Raw genomic sequence first — 16,233 nt, 5'->3', positions numbered from 1 at the left:
TGAGGGGGTCGCTGTCGTCATAGGCTGTTTCGTACTCCATGAACGCTGGCAGCTAGATCAATTCCACACATCCACCATACACACACAGATGTAATTGTGAATATTACTCCGCGGCGGACGAATATGCTGGCGCATCGGCCTGAGGTTCCGCCTGTGCGCTCGGGCCGGCTTTGGATAAATCACAGGAGTTGGCAAGACCAGAAAAATACTCTTCCGCCGCTTCTGGTGTTAAGAAGTAACGGTACCTTTACTCTATTACGATGATCTAAATGTCGGTCACTACTTTTATTAATCAATTATTGCTTATTTATCAACTATTTTGTGAGCGAGACTACGACTTCCACATTGGCGCTGTTTGCGCCAATCCAGTTTAAGCGCTAGTGACGTTTAAGTCTAGTTCACCAATCAAACGACACAAAATCAGATGACCTCACGCAACTTCTTCTATTGGGCTTTCTGGGCATAGGTATTAAAACTAGATAAGCCAGCCCGGCTGATTGTCGTGCCTACGTGGCGGCCATGTTGTGAAGGTCGTCGTTACCATGAAGGCAACGGCGTGCAACTCGTCGTGTTTAGATTTAGACGAACAAAACCAACAGCTTTCATGTATTGTAGTATTTGTCTGGCACTATCTGCCCAAACAGCAGATTTCAGCTCACTTATAACTTGAGAAAACACCATGCAGTAAATTGCAGATGTTGTGTTCTAGTTTTGACTGTTCATACACATACGACCACACACAGCAACATCAGAATTTGGAGAATTTCCATTTTATTTGTAATTTATTTATTTATTTATTTATTTATTTTTAAAAGTGATGTTCATGCTCTGGTTAAAAAAATCTGAATTTGCTCACTATTTACTCATTACTTGAGTAATTATTTCACTGTGTACTTTTTACTCTTAAGTAATTTTTTGGAGGACTACTTCTTGAGTCGCATTATTGTCAAGTAACAGTATTCTTACTTGAGTACAATATTTGCCTATTCTATCCACCTCTGGAACAGACATCCTCTATATCTATCCTCAACATTTTGGCTCATCAGATCAGCCAGTGTCGTATTTGTTGCACTGGTGTTTTATATTTTCGCATTGAGGTGCTGCGGGTCGTTGCCCTGATTGTGGTCCCAGTGTGACAGCAAAGCACACGTAACATCGGCAACAAGAGTTAATCCGCTCGTACATTTTGGATTAATTAGGAAATGCGCTTACATTTATCTAATTAGTTTACGGATGTTAAAGTTAAATGTATTAAGCGACGGAGTGATGTTCGGGATTATGTGACAACACAAAATGAACTAACTTCAAATTTAGCAATGGTCAATAAAAACAGAAAAATATTATACTTAATATTTTCCTGGAGGATGCATTTGAGATTAGCCTTTGAAGTTGGTAATAGTGAAACAGATAATGATTGTAGAGGAGGATGCTGTTCATGTGGCACATTTTGGGACATCTTGAAGCAGGCATCAGGTGCAGGTGGAGATAGGCCTGGCTCAAGTTGGAGGCTAAAACAAAAAGTTGGTGGCCAAAACAAAAAATGCAAAGAAATTAGGAAAATTTAATTTTAATCCTAAATTTGTACATCAACATGTACTTAAGCAGTGTAAATAAATGTTTTTCTGCGTGAATAAAACATGTTGATTTTCTCTTATTGTACTCTCCAGAGTCTTGCAGATTGCTTAATTTGTTAAAATAAAAAAAACATTCTCTTCAGGAGCCCGGGGATCCCCCAGACAATGTTTTTGTTTTGTTTTGTTTTTCTGTCACCTTTTTCATGCCTTTGGTGTTTGCATATCTGGTATTTGCATGTGTACACAGTGATTCGTTCGGGCATCACATTTTACTTACATATCTGTTAGGTCACAAGTGGCGAGGAGTTTCTCATATCCTTATAGTAGCTTTTAAATCACACATAAACATGACAGCCTTTCATCTGATTGTTGCCCATTCATAACTTCCCATGTCTTTGCAAGCCAGTGGCAGTCTCTCCAGTCATATGATCTTGTAAGGATGCTCTCTTCCCTGAAGGAACAACTTCATTTCGATGAGCATTGTGAAATAAAAACTTAAATAGCCCTGAGGTAGAATTGAGGTTGCCGAAGCAAGACTGTGTTAAATATAACATTTGTCATTTTATTGTGCTCATGCATGTGTGTTTGTGTTTTATTGATGCGTGTGTGTGTCATTTTATTGAAATGTGTGTCTGTCCTCATGTACATGCATGGCGTGCGTGTGTGTTTGGTTGTGGCCCCACATAAGTCAATGCGCACTCTCACCTTGAGGCAGGCTGAATTTGCTCCTATTTGAAAAAAACTTGCAAAAGTCACACTGTGTATTCATTCTGAATGTTGTTATTTCATGTGCTTTTTTTGTGTATTCATATGATTGTTTTTTCTTTCAAATTACACTATTTTTCCTTCCGCCAAAACCAACACAGCTATAATACGCAAGTTCTGTCATCCCCTGGGCTGGAATTCAGTATTACAACAACAGAAACCTTCGATATGATGTAGTGGGCCCCTTGTATGTGATTCTACAACATTCTGTAACATTTTTATTCTATTATTTTGAAGGACACCCAGTGAGGGGGAAAAAAAGATGGATTCGTCGGAAGAGGCAGTTGTAAATTACCTATTATTGCTACGTTTTGCACATGCTTTGCTCGGACATGGCTGAGCTTCATTTATTTTATGTCTGCCACCTTCTTGGACAGCTAAGGGGTCCTCTGGAAGCTATATGGATTTCGGTCATGGAGACGGCTGGTATTTTGTTATCATTGAAGCCTGTCTGCATTTGTAATGATCAGACAGAAATATCCCAGGAAATATAATGCAGACAGAGTGAGTCATTCCCTATTATTGCTGCATTTGTGCATCATTGTTCAGTGCGTGTATTTTACGTTAGGCACCTTGTTAGGCAGCTAAAGGGTCCTCGGAAAGAGGATTTGTTAATTCGCAGTAATTACTATGATTATTGTTTTCATTTACACAGTAATTATTTTATTATTATTTTGTCCTACAGAAGCGTAAAATATGTTAACCGAGCTTTTTAGAAAACATAAGGCAGGTAAAATGCATCATTTTCGTGCCGCCATGTTCAGTGCATCATCAGGTTGGCCAGCGCGGGAAATGAATCCAGCAGTCACTAAATATAAAAAAAAAAAAAAACATACATACTGAAAAATACAGCATGTTAGAGAAACTGATAGTCCTAATCAACATTGTGTCATCTAGTAGTGGCTTGGTGTGAAAAGGACGTTTTAACAAAAAAATATTTACATACTGCAGGTTTTATGTGTAATGTCCCACGAGAGAGCTAGTGGTAGACCTTTAACTGATTTTGTTCAACAGTTTCCAACTAAAAAGGTGGACTTATCTTTAATGAAAGTACAATATAGGATTTGTTTTCAGTAATTTTTTTTCACCTGTGTTTCTGTTTGTTTTTTACCATCATAATTTCAACCTAGTACTGTGCTCTGTGTAGTTTTGGCATGAGAAAAGGTGATTGAAATATTCTGCCATAACGCAGGTTCTTTTGTTTAAATTTTTTATTTTTTTTTGTATTTGTAGTCCAATAATTTTTTTCCCTTGTTCCTCTGTGTCTCACCTTAGAATGACTGGTCGTGAGTTTTTCACTCGTTTCCCAGCCCTGTATCCATTTCTACTGAGCCATCTCAAGGAAGCAGCTGTGTCAGTGGAAAGGTAAGGCTATGACTTTCTTGTTTGTGATTTTGTTGTGGAAAATATTTTTTAAGTCCATGCACCAGAACTATTGGAGTATAAAATCACTGCAAGCTTTAACAATTTGTTCTTCAAAACAAACATTTTGTGTTTGGAACAAGGTCAATAACCTCCAACTTGACAATCCATGAAAAGAACACTGTGATGTGATCAAAAGTTTCACCTAATCAGGCAACTTCAGCTTGAAGAATAAAGAATGCAGTAAATGTGACACCAACTTTGGGTTTGTGTTTCTGCAGAAGATTTTCGGCTCTGCAGAGACTCACCTGCCTTGTCTTTGCCTCCGCGGAGAAAACTCCCTTTTTAAAAGCATTTGAATCATCTAATAACATCTCTCTCTTATCTTACTATGGATCCAATTAATTGAGGACTCTCACAATCGCCCTCACTCCCTTGGCTGGTTGTTTATATATTCATGGTTTTCGCATGGAACCAAATCTTGACTTTCTTACTTCGCCACATCATCATCAGTATATCAAGATACCTAAACCGCACTAAGAATTGTTGAAACAAACAATAGGACATGAGAGAATTACTGCTCTTAACAGTGATACTTTAAAGTGTAGACATTAAAACATTCAACTATGTAACTAATTTAATACATATCTGTTAAACTAATTTAACAGATATGTATTTATAGAGGTGAATGTCTGTTTTTTGGCATTTTGTTGTTTTTGGAAATAATGATGTAATGTTATTTTTGTCTACCAAGAGCAAATCATAGTATTGTCTTCCAATGTTTGCCATTGCTTCCTTTATTTGTGGTTATTGTCCTAAACACAAGTGGGCAGCAGTGTATAGAAATCCATTGTATACTTCAGTGCAATATGGGCAAACAATTATCTAGGTATTTATTTATTTAGCAAATCCAAAGGCATTCAGCCAAGCCGTTGCCTCCTGGTCTTCTGGAGGTCAGCTAATCCTCCTCTCTTGATCTAGAAATATAATGATGCATCAGCATTGAGACTTCAGTGCAATATTAGCAAGATGCGAGATGACAAGACACGGTGCCCAAATAACGCATACCTAATTACAGTTCAGGAAGATAAATTTTTTCAAGTTGTGGGCATAGTTTCATCGCCATTTGCACACTGTACTGATAGAACAGGGTGAAGTTATTTATGAACAAGGAATTGCATTTTCTGCTGAATGGCCACTGAATGGAATAAGGGCGCATGGTGTTTATATCATGGGGTATACGCCCCAGCCCCGTGACATCACGGCGCTAATTTAAAATCTGGAAAATTTAGGTTTGCAAAGGTATAGACCCAGCTGAAATTTCCCTTTCACAGCCAAGATTGTTGAGTTATTTTTAATGAAGTCAGCAATTTAAATCGACGTTTTGACAAATTTCAATCAGGTTTCCGAACTCATCACAGTACAGAATCTGCTCTTATCAAAGTGCTAAATGATAAAAAGTTGAATACTGACTCGGGAAAGGTGTTAATTTTGGTCTTGTTGGATTTCAGTCCGGCTTTTGATACGGTAAATCATAATATCCTGCTGAATAGGTTGCAAATGTGGGTAGGACTAAATGGAACAGTCCTTAAATGGTTCAGGTCTTACATGGAGGAAAGGAGTTATTTTGTAACCATTGGAAGTGTTCAATCTCATCGAATGGCAATGACCTATGGGGTCCCTCAAGGGTCATTTCTTCGACCCATCCTGTTCGGCCTGTGTATGCTACCCTTGGGTCAAATTTTTCAGAACTTTAATTTTGACTATCATAGCTATGCAGGTGACATACAGTTATATCTCGCAGTGTCTCCAGATGACTACAGCTCAATTGAGGTGTTGTCATTGTCTAAAACACATAAATAACTGAATGAGCCAAAATTTTCTTAAATTAAACCACAACAAAACTGAGAGAATTGTTTTTGGCAATAAAGAAAAGAGGATTGCTGTTAGTAAATACCGAGAGTCACTGTCTTTAAAAACCAAAGACCAATTTTGAAACCTTGGTGTACTCATAGATGCCGACCTGACTTTAACAGTCATATCAAATCATTACTCAAACTGCCTTCTACCATCTGAAGAACATATCTAGAGTGAAGGCTTGAATGTGTAGACCAGGAGATGCTCATCCATGCTTTTATCTCAAGTAGACTTGACTATTTTAATGGTCTACTGACTTCTTTTTAATATGGTCTTAATCCTATAAAGCATATTGTTACCTTTTGGATGAAATGTGCTCTATAAATAGGCTTTGCTATGTAAGCACTTGAAAAATATTTAATGTATTTAGAAACAAAACATGAACAAAAGTTTGGTTGCACTTCAAACATTACATAGCATTTAATTGGCCTGCACGTACATATTGAAACACTGCTGCATGATTAGAAGTGATATAAAGTCTATAACTGTATGCATGTATGTATAGTGACAGTGGTCAAGTGAAGCTGCATCCCAGTCTCTTCTTGCTGCTGCTGGTCCTCAGCCGACTCTACCCGTTTACAATGGATGGCTCCTCTTCACCTCTGGGACTTGCCCGGTTCATGCCATTCATCATCAGGTAAGGAGGAGGCAAGCACAAACTCAAATCCAGGGGCTGGTTCTCATGCAAATGCAAATCAAAGGAGTGAATAATCACAATAAATTGGAATGTCAGCAGTAATAAATTAGAAGCAGAACCATTTTCTCGAACAATACTCCACCATTCTTTTACTGCTGAAGATTTTCAGTAATTTTACCATATATTGGTGATGATGGAGACCATACATTTAATCCATTATTGCCTGTGCTCCACACAACACAATACTAGGGGAAATGTAACAGCATTCAGCCATAGATCTAGTCAGTCACGTTATACTTAGTTTTAAGAATTTTTTTTGTTTATTTTTTTAAATACTTGGGCCTCCTGTGTTTTGTTGGTCATGATGGTGGTACTTGCTGAATACTTTCATCCATCCATCCATCCATTTTCTACCGCTTATCTGAGGTCGGGTCACGGGGGCAGTAGCTTTAGCAGGGACGCCCAGACTTCCTTCTCCCCAGCCACTTCATCCAGCTCTCCCGAGGCGTTCCCAGGCCAGCCGAAGGACGTAGCTCCTGAATACTTTTTGAGTACTTTTTGGTACTTGGTGAATAAAGTTTGAGAACCACTGAACATCAAATGACCGTTTGGTGACAATGGCTTAGTTGAGCGACTCCCTTAATTTTGTTTTTTTCTTGGCCAGCATAGCGCATGTCATCTAAATATTTTAGAAAATTCCAACAAAAAACACAGATGCTTTTTATAAGCGAAAATTATTGTTTGCCCAGCTGCCACAGAGTCTTGTGTGTGTTCCAGAAGTGTGTAGTGAATTACACATTCACGCATTTTGGGTGCCAGAGTTGATGTTTGAGTAACTGGAAAGAAAATTGAGAAAATAAAACACCTTGTCGGAATAATTGTAATCCCTTACAAACTCCATGAGTACATATGCATATTAGGCATACAGTGTTTTTTTTTTTTTTTTTTTTTTTGCAACAAATCTAAATTGTATGTACTGGTTGTTATTTTGGCGACACGGTTAGTACATCTGCTTCACAGTTCTGAAGACCGGGATTCAAATCCCTGTATGGAGTTTGCATGTTCTCCCAGTGCCTGCGTGGGTTTTCTCCGGGCACTCCAGTTTCCTCCCACATCCCAAAAACATGCGTGGTAGGTTATTTGAAGACTCCGAGTTTTCTGTAGGTGTGAATGGTTGTTTGTTTATATGTGTGACCTGCGATTGGCTGGCGACCAGTTCTGGGTATACTCCGCCTCTCGCCCGAAGATAGCTGGGATAGGCTCCAGCACGCCCGCAGTGAGTATAAGCACTTAAGGTTCCTAAGATCACAGTGGCCTCCATAATCCTTAAATGGAATAAGTTTGGGACGACCAGAAACGTTCCTAGATCGGGGGAGAAGAGCCTTGGTGAGAGAGGTAAAGAAGAACCCAAAGATCGCTGTGGCTGAGCTCCAGAGATGCAGTCTCAACAAGACAATGAACCGAAGCACACAGCTAAAATAATGACTGGCTTCAGAACAACTCTGTGACTGTTCTTGAATGGCCCAGCCAGAGCCCTGACTTAAAACTATTGAGCATCTTTGGAGAGACCTGAAAATGGCTGTCCACCAACGTTCACCATCCAACATGACAGAACTGGAGCGGATCTGCAAGGAGGAATGGAAGAGGATTTCCAAATCCACGTGTGAAAAACCTGTTGCATCATTCCCAAAGACTCATGGCTGTATTCGCTCAAAAGGGTGTTTCTACTAAATAATGAGCAAAGGGTCTGATTATGGCTGTGTGGTATTTCAGTTTTTCTTTTTTTCAAAAAAAAAAGAAAATCAGCAAAAATTTCAGCAATTCCATTTTTATCTGTCAATATGGGGTGTGCTGTGTGTACATTGAGGGGGGAAAAATAACTAAGGATTTTAGCAAATGGCTGCAATATATATTTCCGTACCCACTGTATATATCTGTATGTTGTGTGTGTGCGCACGAGATGTGTTCTGCCAGTTTATTTTGTATTTTTTTTTTTTTTTTTTTTTTTGGGTTCCATATATCCTGCCGTCATAAGAGTTGGTACCCTTGAGCAAGGCTGAGATCTGTGTGGGCTGGCATAGTAGCCAGCATTATGTTCCATCTGCAGCTTCTCCCTATTGCCATCACTATCAGTGAGAATGTGGCTTGCAGGCAAGTGGAATGCTCTATCACATCAAGAGGGTCACACACCTGCTCACTCAGCCATGATAAAGGTTTTCTGAGCTGCACTGCCTTTTTAAGTATGGAAACATACAATCATCAAGACAAAACACACATAGTCTAAACCTTGTATGTTAGATCACTTATTTTCTTTTCGTTTCTTCTGCAAAATATACACAAAATTGTATTCCCATAAGATATCAGATATTTGTTGTTAACCTATCTGGTTTAAACTCAACACACTGATGATGTTGACAATTAAACATGCTTAGTTTTTTGTTTGTTTTTTCATTTTAATCAAAACATTGTTACGGTCTAAGGCTATGTCCACATGGACATGGATATTTAAATTAAAAAAAAAAAAAAGCATATATCGTATTTTGGCCTTTCGGTCACACGAAAACATTAAAATGTATTCTTAAAACTGGTCAGGAAATCATGTGTAAGTTGAAGACTTTCCAAAACTCACTCTTCAGTGTCTGCAACTTTTTGGTGTGTCATTTGAAATATGTGACATGATCTCGAGTATTTAAACTATTAACAGTAGAATATGTTTTTGCCAAGATCCAATCACAAATTTCAACCTAATGCAAGCAAATACAGTTAATGCATAAACCGCAATAACATTAGGCTGGAAGCATCGAGTTTTCATTTGAAAATCCCCATCAATATTGTGAATTGTCAAGGAAGGGTATTTCCCCGTTGTTCTGCTTGATTGGTCAGTGGTGAACGGTCACAAACTGCAAATAATTCGACAGTTGTGCTTTCCCTCTCTATTTACTTCTGGCGTTTTTTTCATTGCAGTCAGGCCAGCTGAAAAGTGGAAGTCAAGGTAGCCACCCAACGAGTTGAGAGGGCCAACTTCAAAATGAAAGCTTAATATATTACTACATTGGACATAAAAGCCATTTAACGCTTCTATTTTGAAGTTGGCCACAGAGTGCTTCATTTAGCAGCACTTAATAAAACCTTCATCATGCGTTTACAGATGTGCTAACCAGTCGCCCACTGTGCCGCCTATTATTATTGTTATTATTTTGTGTGTTTAGGAGGGCTAGATTGGAATGTCAAAAAGTACAGGGATGAGCTTAAAAATTCTGGGACAAAGTATGGACAGATGAGACAGAGATTAACCTAAATTTGGTGAAAGAAAAATTATTTATCATGATCCCAAACATCGAAGCTCATCTGAAACACAGTTGAGGTAATTTCCCAATTTGGGTTTCCGTGGCTTCTTCTGGGATGGACTCAATAATCTTCTTTGATGATCTAGGACACAATGGCAGCAACAAACTGAAGTCTACAGAAACATTTTGTCTGAGAATTTAAAGAAAAGGAACCCCCCGAAAACAAACAACAACATAAATAGACAAGTTGACAAGCTGGAAAAGCATCACAAAACAAACATGCAGTACTTTGGTGATTTCAGCTGGTCACAAGTTTAATGCATATTTTCAACTAAAATCTTGTCATAAATAGCAATTTTAGTCTGATGCAGTACTTTTTTCGCACCTAAATATTTGGTATTTTGTTACAAATAATGACATCCTCTAAATTTTCTATCAGATGTACCTACAATTGCATGTTTCTGATGTCGTATATTTTGATGTCAAACACAAATGTTTTGAGTCTATAGCAAAAAATAAAGGAACTCACAGTTCTAATACTTTTGGAGAAGAGTGTAGATCGTTTTACCTCGTGCTAGAAATATACTGTATACGTTTTGAAAATATCTGTGTATGTATGGACATGGCCTTAGTTAAAAGTTTTTGTTTTTAAAAAGTTTTTTTTGGTTTTGTTTGTGCGGTCTAATGTCAGACTTTGTGATTAGATTGTGACTGGTTTTTCTGTCTGCACTCTGTTTATTGGGGAGTAAAGCTTACAGACAAAAGGGAAACTGTGGTTCTAACCTTCATTTTTGACATTCCTGTGATGAAGTCTGCAAATATTATTGAGACATGTTCATCTATTGCACCTGCAACTTAGACCTGACCTGGAACTCGACTCCCCAGTTCTTTTAGCAATGTAGAAACAAAGATATTTTAGTTTTTTGTTTTTTTTTTTTCAAAATTCTAATGCTAATTCTTACACCAAACTTGTAACACGTCACTGGTTTATGTACTGTAAAGGAGATTTTGGATGGATACAGTACCATAGACAAAACTCTACAATGTTAATGTGCTTCATTGATGCTTTTAAAGCATTCGATCGTGTTCATGATGACAAATTGTTTTTAAAATTGACAAAAAGTGGGGTCCCTGGATTCTCAATCACAATCTTGGTATCAGGCAATGAGTGAGGTGGGGGAATATAACATCTGCTCCATTTTATGTGTCCAGTGGTGTTGGTCAGCGGGGTATTCTGTCTCCTTTTCTTTTAACATGTATGTGGCTGATTTGTCTTTAGATTTTAAATGCAAGTGGTACGGGATGTAGGATTGGTGACATACGAATCAACCACCTTATCTACGCAGTTGAGCTAGTCTTTTTTAATCCATTTTGTTTTTATTTCTTGTTTGTCATTTAAATCGTTGTTTTTACTTTGTGATATGGATCCCCCTGGGTCTGAAATAAAGGTTAAAGTAAAAGTAAAAACTACTGTTTGGCAGGTATTCCCGGGTCATCCCAAATGGAAGTTTTCAGTTCATTTTTTCATTAATTAAATACCTCGCTCTGTACACAGTTTAGAAAACAATGACCTCACTATACGCTGTATTAAGCAGTATCCTCATGCATTTGAACAATATACAGTACATATATACAGTCGGTACGGAAAGTATTCAAACCCCCTTAAAATTTTCACTCTTTATATTGCAGCCATTTGCTAAAATTATTTGTTCATTTTCTTTCCTCATTAATGTACACAGAGCCCCCCATATTGACAGAAAACTTAATTGTAGAACTTTTTGCAGATTTATTAAAAAAGTAAAACTGAAATATCACAAAGCCATTAGTATTCAGACCCTTTGCTCAGTATTTAGTAGAAGCACCCTTTTGAGCTAATACAGCCATGAGTCTTTTTGGGAATGATTTTCACACCTGGATTTGGGGATCGTCTGCCATTCCTCCTTGCAGATCCTCTCCAGTTCTGTCAGGTTGGATGGTGAACATTGGTGGACAGCCATTTTCAGGGCTCTCCAGAGATGCTCAATTGCGTTTAAGTCAGGGCTCTTGCTGGGCCATTAAAGAACAGTCACGGAGTGGTACGGAGTTGTTATGAAGCCACTCCTTCGTTATTTTATCTGTGCTTAGGGTTGTTGTCTTGTTGGAAGGTGAACCTTCGGCCCAGTCTGATGTCCTGAGCACTCTGGAGAAGATTTTCATCGAGGATATCCCTGTACTTGGCCGCATTCATCGTTCCTTCATTCCTCCTTGATTGTATTGATCAGGTGCCTCGTTTTCTCCACACGTACCGCTTAGAATTAAGGCCAAAAAGTTCTCCCGCTGGGCACTCCATCGTTCTGCTGGGGGACTTCAATGCTCACGTGGGCAATGACAGTGAGATCTGGAAATGCGTGATTGGGAGGAATGCCCCAGCCCACCTCCCCCGATCAGAGCCCGAGCGGTGTTCTGTTATTGGCATAAGGGTCTCCACACGTGCACTCGGCACCAGGACACCCTAGGTCGCAGTTCGATGATCCACTTTGTGGTCGTGTCATCGGACTTGCGGCCGCATGTCTTGGACACTCTGGTTAAGGGAGGGGCGGAGCTGTCAACTGATCACCACCTGGTGGTGAGTTGGCTCCAATGCTAAGGGAAGATGCCGGTCCGACGTGGCAGGCCCAAACGCATTGTGAGGGTCTGCTTGGAACGTCTTGCAGAATCCCCTGTCAGAAGGCGTTTCAACTACCACCTGCGACAGAACTTTGCTCACGTTCCAGGCGAGGCGGGGGACATCAAGTCTGAGTGGACCATATTCTGCGCCTCCATTGCTGAGGTGGCCGACCGGAGCTGTGGCCGTAAGGTGGACGGTGCCTGTCGTGGCGACAATCCCCGAATCCGTTGGTGGACACCAATGGTGAAGGATGCCGTCAAGTTGAGGAAGGAGTCCTATCAGGCCTTTTTGGCCTGTGGGACTCCTGAGGCAGCTGATGGGTACCGGCTGGCCAAGCAGAATGCAGCTTTGGTGGTCGCTGAAGCAAAAACCCGAGTATGGGAGGAGTTCGGTGAGGCCATGGAGAAAGACTTCCGGACGGCTTCGAGGACATTCTGGTCCACCATCCGGCGTGCTCCGTTGCTTTTCCATTACAACAGGCACCAATCAAAAGTGGGAGGGATTGGAGCTGGATCAAAAAGAAGGTGACACGCTCGTTTTTTGTCGCACCTTCCATCTCGCTGTATATCAACTTCTGCCAATATGGACAAAAATGCCCCCGCTCCTCAGTCGACCACACTTTAAACCTGCCGCACACTGCGGGACCGGACTATCGTGAAGAGTTGCCAACGCACCCCTGCGCATGAGCGATTCATAAGTGGATGCCCCGCAAGCCTATATAGGCGTTTGATGCTGTGTATTCAGTATCTTGTACTTTATCATATTCCTTAAACCATAAAAAGATAGATTATTAATTAAGGAATAAGCAGGTTGCTCAAGAGAGAGGGTGTTGGTGAGAATAAAAGCGAGTGTGTGGATATTTGAATAGAGGGTCGGTGGCTCCATTTGAACGTACACAGCGTGTACGAATGTTCACGTACATTCTGGTCACAAGCTTTGCTTTTTCATTCACAGCTACATTATACATTATAAATATAGTGAGGTATTGTTGTAAAACACAATATTTGATGCTTTATATACTATTTATATTGATTGATGCGTCGTGGCTCGCTAAACCCAGAAATGTGTTTTCCCCATGAATAAACGCTGCAGCGAAGTTAAGATGGCGATTAAAATTTTGAATCGCGGCAAAACCAGTGGCAGAGTGACAGGCCACTCATGAAAACTGTCACATAATAATGTATACTACATGACAGTTCAGTCGGTTTCGGCGGCGGCGCTCTGTGTGCGGCAGCCTTGAGACGCCATGATTGTGAATGTGACAAGTCACTGCGTTTAAAGAAGCGCCTACATCTGTCGGCTAATCAGCTAATATCTTGAAGTTTTGTTTTCCTATGTTTTGCTATTAAATAACTGCCTTTAGTTATGTTACCACCAGCAAAGTAACCATTAACACCAATGCAAATATTTATGCAGTAATCTAAATTGATCCGTTGAGCTACAATGATACATATACAGTATTGTACATATTAGATTGTTAGCACTAAGTGATTTTTGTTCTATTTTACTTGTTTCTTTTTCAAGACAGTACATGGAGGCCGAGAGGGTGTTTTTGTGCAATATCACTTTTAGGAATCTAAATTTTATCTGAATGGCCAAATGGAGCCCTTTCATTTGAAATGAGTCACCACGCCACTTCCTAACGTGTGTTCATTCCCCAGTGACACACTTGGGTGCTTGAGCTTGTTTATCCAACAACATGCTGAAGTCTGTGCAATAAACCATTTCACCAGTTTTCTTTCAAATAAAGCCCAGATGAGACTCACCCATGCCAGTCAACAGCGTTCATACTGACCCCAATGGGCACAGCTCTGTTGCTAAAATTACACAAGTTCCAAACTGTCATTTCCTTTCACAAGAATTACATTGGGACACATTTACAAAAGAAGTTAACATATGTGCCTCAAATGGAAAGGGGTCGGGCACAGTAAGGAATGGTCAAAGGTGTCTTTCTGTCTATACGTCTGTCTGTCTATTCATGTGTGCGTGCGTGCGTGCCTGCATGTAAATGCAGTAGCATTTGCAGCTAAGTAAAGTAAACTGTTTGTATTTGCAACCTTTTTGTGTTACGATTTCGGCCTGGTATGTATTTGTGCGTGTGAGAATGACAGATATGCAAAACAGCAGGTGGAAAAGCAATTATTGACCATTGACTTGTTGGTCCATATAGCATCTAATTATCAATCGACATGATTGTGGTTTATTCACCATCCAGCTATCTTTTTCCATCGTTTTTATGTAGTGTAATGTGTTACACATTGTTTGAAGATGCAACTGTGCTTCTATTCATATCACACACTCCCTCTTGCCAAAGCCAAAAATGTAAGCTTTCCTTTTCATCACTGCATTCCATTGTAAATATATTGCTGTTTCACATTGCTTCCAGGCTTCCACTGATTTTTGAACAGCTAAACCCAGCCTTATTTGGCACAAATTTTAATACCATCACAGACTAAAAACAGCCTGAAACACGTGTTCTTTGTCATCTGTGGACTGGAATTTTCACACCGTTAAATTGCATACTGCTCTTAATGTGTTGTGGTATAACAAACAACAAATACATTGTAAACGGCCTGTCTTTCTGTACACAAGACTGCCTAAAAACGGTCTTTAACAGTTTTAGTTTTTTCTTTAAACCTAAAAACTGTCTTTTAACAGTTTTTTTTATAACCTAAAACAAGATGTCCGCATGTACATTACATTCATTCCCGAACACAGTGCTGCTGTTGCGTGTGTGCTGCTCACGGTAATGTGCCCAGTCGCTCCTGTCAGAGAAATTACATTGTCACAGCAGCAATATTAAAACATTCACTCATATTAATATATTTCTACATCCATCAAGTACAACAAAAACAGCATTGAAGAGGGATTTAAAGAAATGTACATCTAATCTAAAAAAAGAAACTAAAACAAGATTAAGATGTTTGTATATAGTTAGTAACAACATATAGTCTAATTTTGTGACATTAAATACAAAGAATGACATTATTGAATATGATCCATAATAAATTACATTACTTTACACATATATTTATGAGGTGTGTCAGAAATATTCCAGGACTGGTGTTAAAAAAGAAAAAAAAACAGATATATTCCAAAATGATTTTCTCTTTGAAGTAATACCCCTGGAGTCTTAACATATTTTCTGAAGCCTTCTTCTCTGCCACGCCATAATGCAGTCTTAAAATAATTATTTCAGGATCCTCCATGGCTATGTTGCTACGACTATCTTGATGTCGTCCACATCTTCAAAACGGAGCTTGAGCTTAAGAAAAAGGAAAATATAACAGAGGAAGGTTGTCCCAGCATAGAGTTGTTCTTCTCTGCCAGGAACTGTCAGATGCTCAGGAGATTGTGAGCAGACAAGTTGTCCATCCACAACTCTCACCTTTTCTTGAGCGCTAAACAAACCAAACACCACACTATCTAATTGTAAAAGTGCTTGTTGATCGTCAGGCCCACATTAAAGGGAAGAAACCTGGGCTTTGGGTTTAAAATACAGCTTTTGCAAGAACAGTCCTGTAACTTAACTGACACACCTTGTATGAAGCATTTATCGATACAAATAAAGTATGCATAATAGTTCTGTTGCACCAAAATATTAAAATAATGAAATGTATTTATGCTAATATAGTAATATGTTGTACAGTCACATTTGTATAATGAGCAAATAGGTATTATGTATAATAATATAAAAGTGGATCACACATCTAAATCAAGAGGTAATTCAAAGAGGTAAGTAAAGTGGCGCCTGTGATTTGGCAGCCTGTTACAACAGCTCTGCTAATTTTCCACCCTTTTTTGTCATTAAATGTTCAGTGTGCATTGTGCTAACCCGTTATGGAATGTTTTCCGCATTTTTGGCTCTGATATTCTTTGGCAGAGAGGATCGGCGCTTGTTGCGCCTTCACTGGCAGCATGTTTTTAACAACTGTTTCTATTGAGCGGATAATATCGGCGGTATTCGATTTTTGCCGCTTCTCTCCGATGCTACAACCGCGAGGAGCTACAACTGCAAGGAACTACACCTGTGAGGAACTGCAA

General features: G+C 39.3%; 1 protein-coding gene across 1 annotated transcript in view; it reads left to right on the top strand.

The window, feature by feature from the left end:
• thada (THADA armadillo repeat containing) overlaps positions 1-16,233 on the top strand; it is a 133,809-nt gene that overhangs the window by 55,993 nt on the left and 61,583 nt on the right. Inside the window, 2 exon segments of the mRNA XM_061690981.1 lie at positions 3,615-3,704; positions 6,124-6,255. Of these exon segments, the coding sequence (XP_061546965.1) occupies positions 3,615-3,704; positions 6,124-6,255 (222 nt within the window).

Source organism: Phycodurus eques, chromosome 11 (assembly GCF_024500275.1).
Source record: "Phycodurus eques isolate BA_2022a chromosome 11, UOR_Pequ_1.1, whole genome shotgun sequence".
Taxonomy (NCBI): domain Eukaryota; kingdom Metazoa; phylum Chordata; class Actinopteri; order Syngnathiformes; family Syngnathidae; genus Phycodurus; species Phycodurus eques.
Note: the sequence above shows the minus strand (reverse complement) of the source record. Positions and strands in the feature narration are given on the sequence as shown.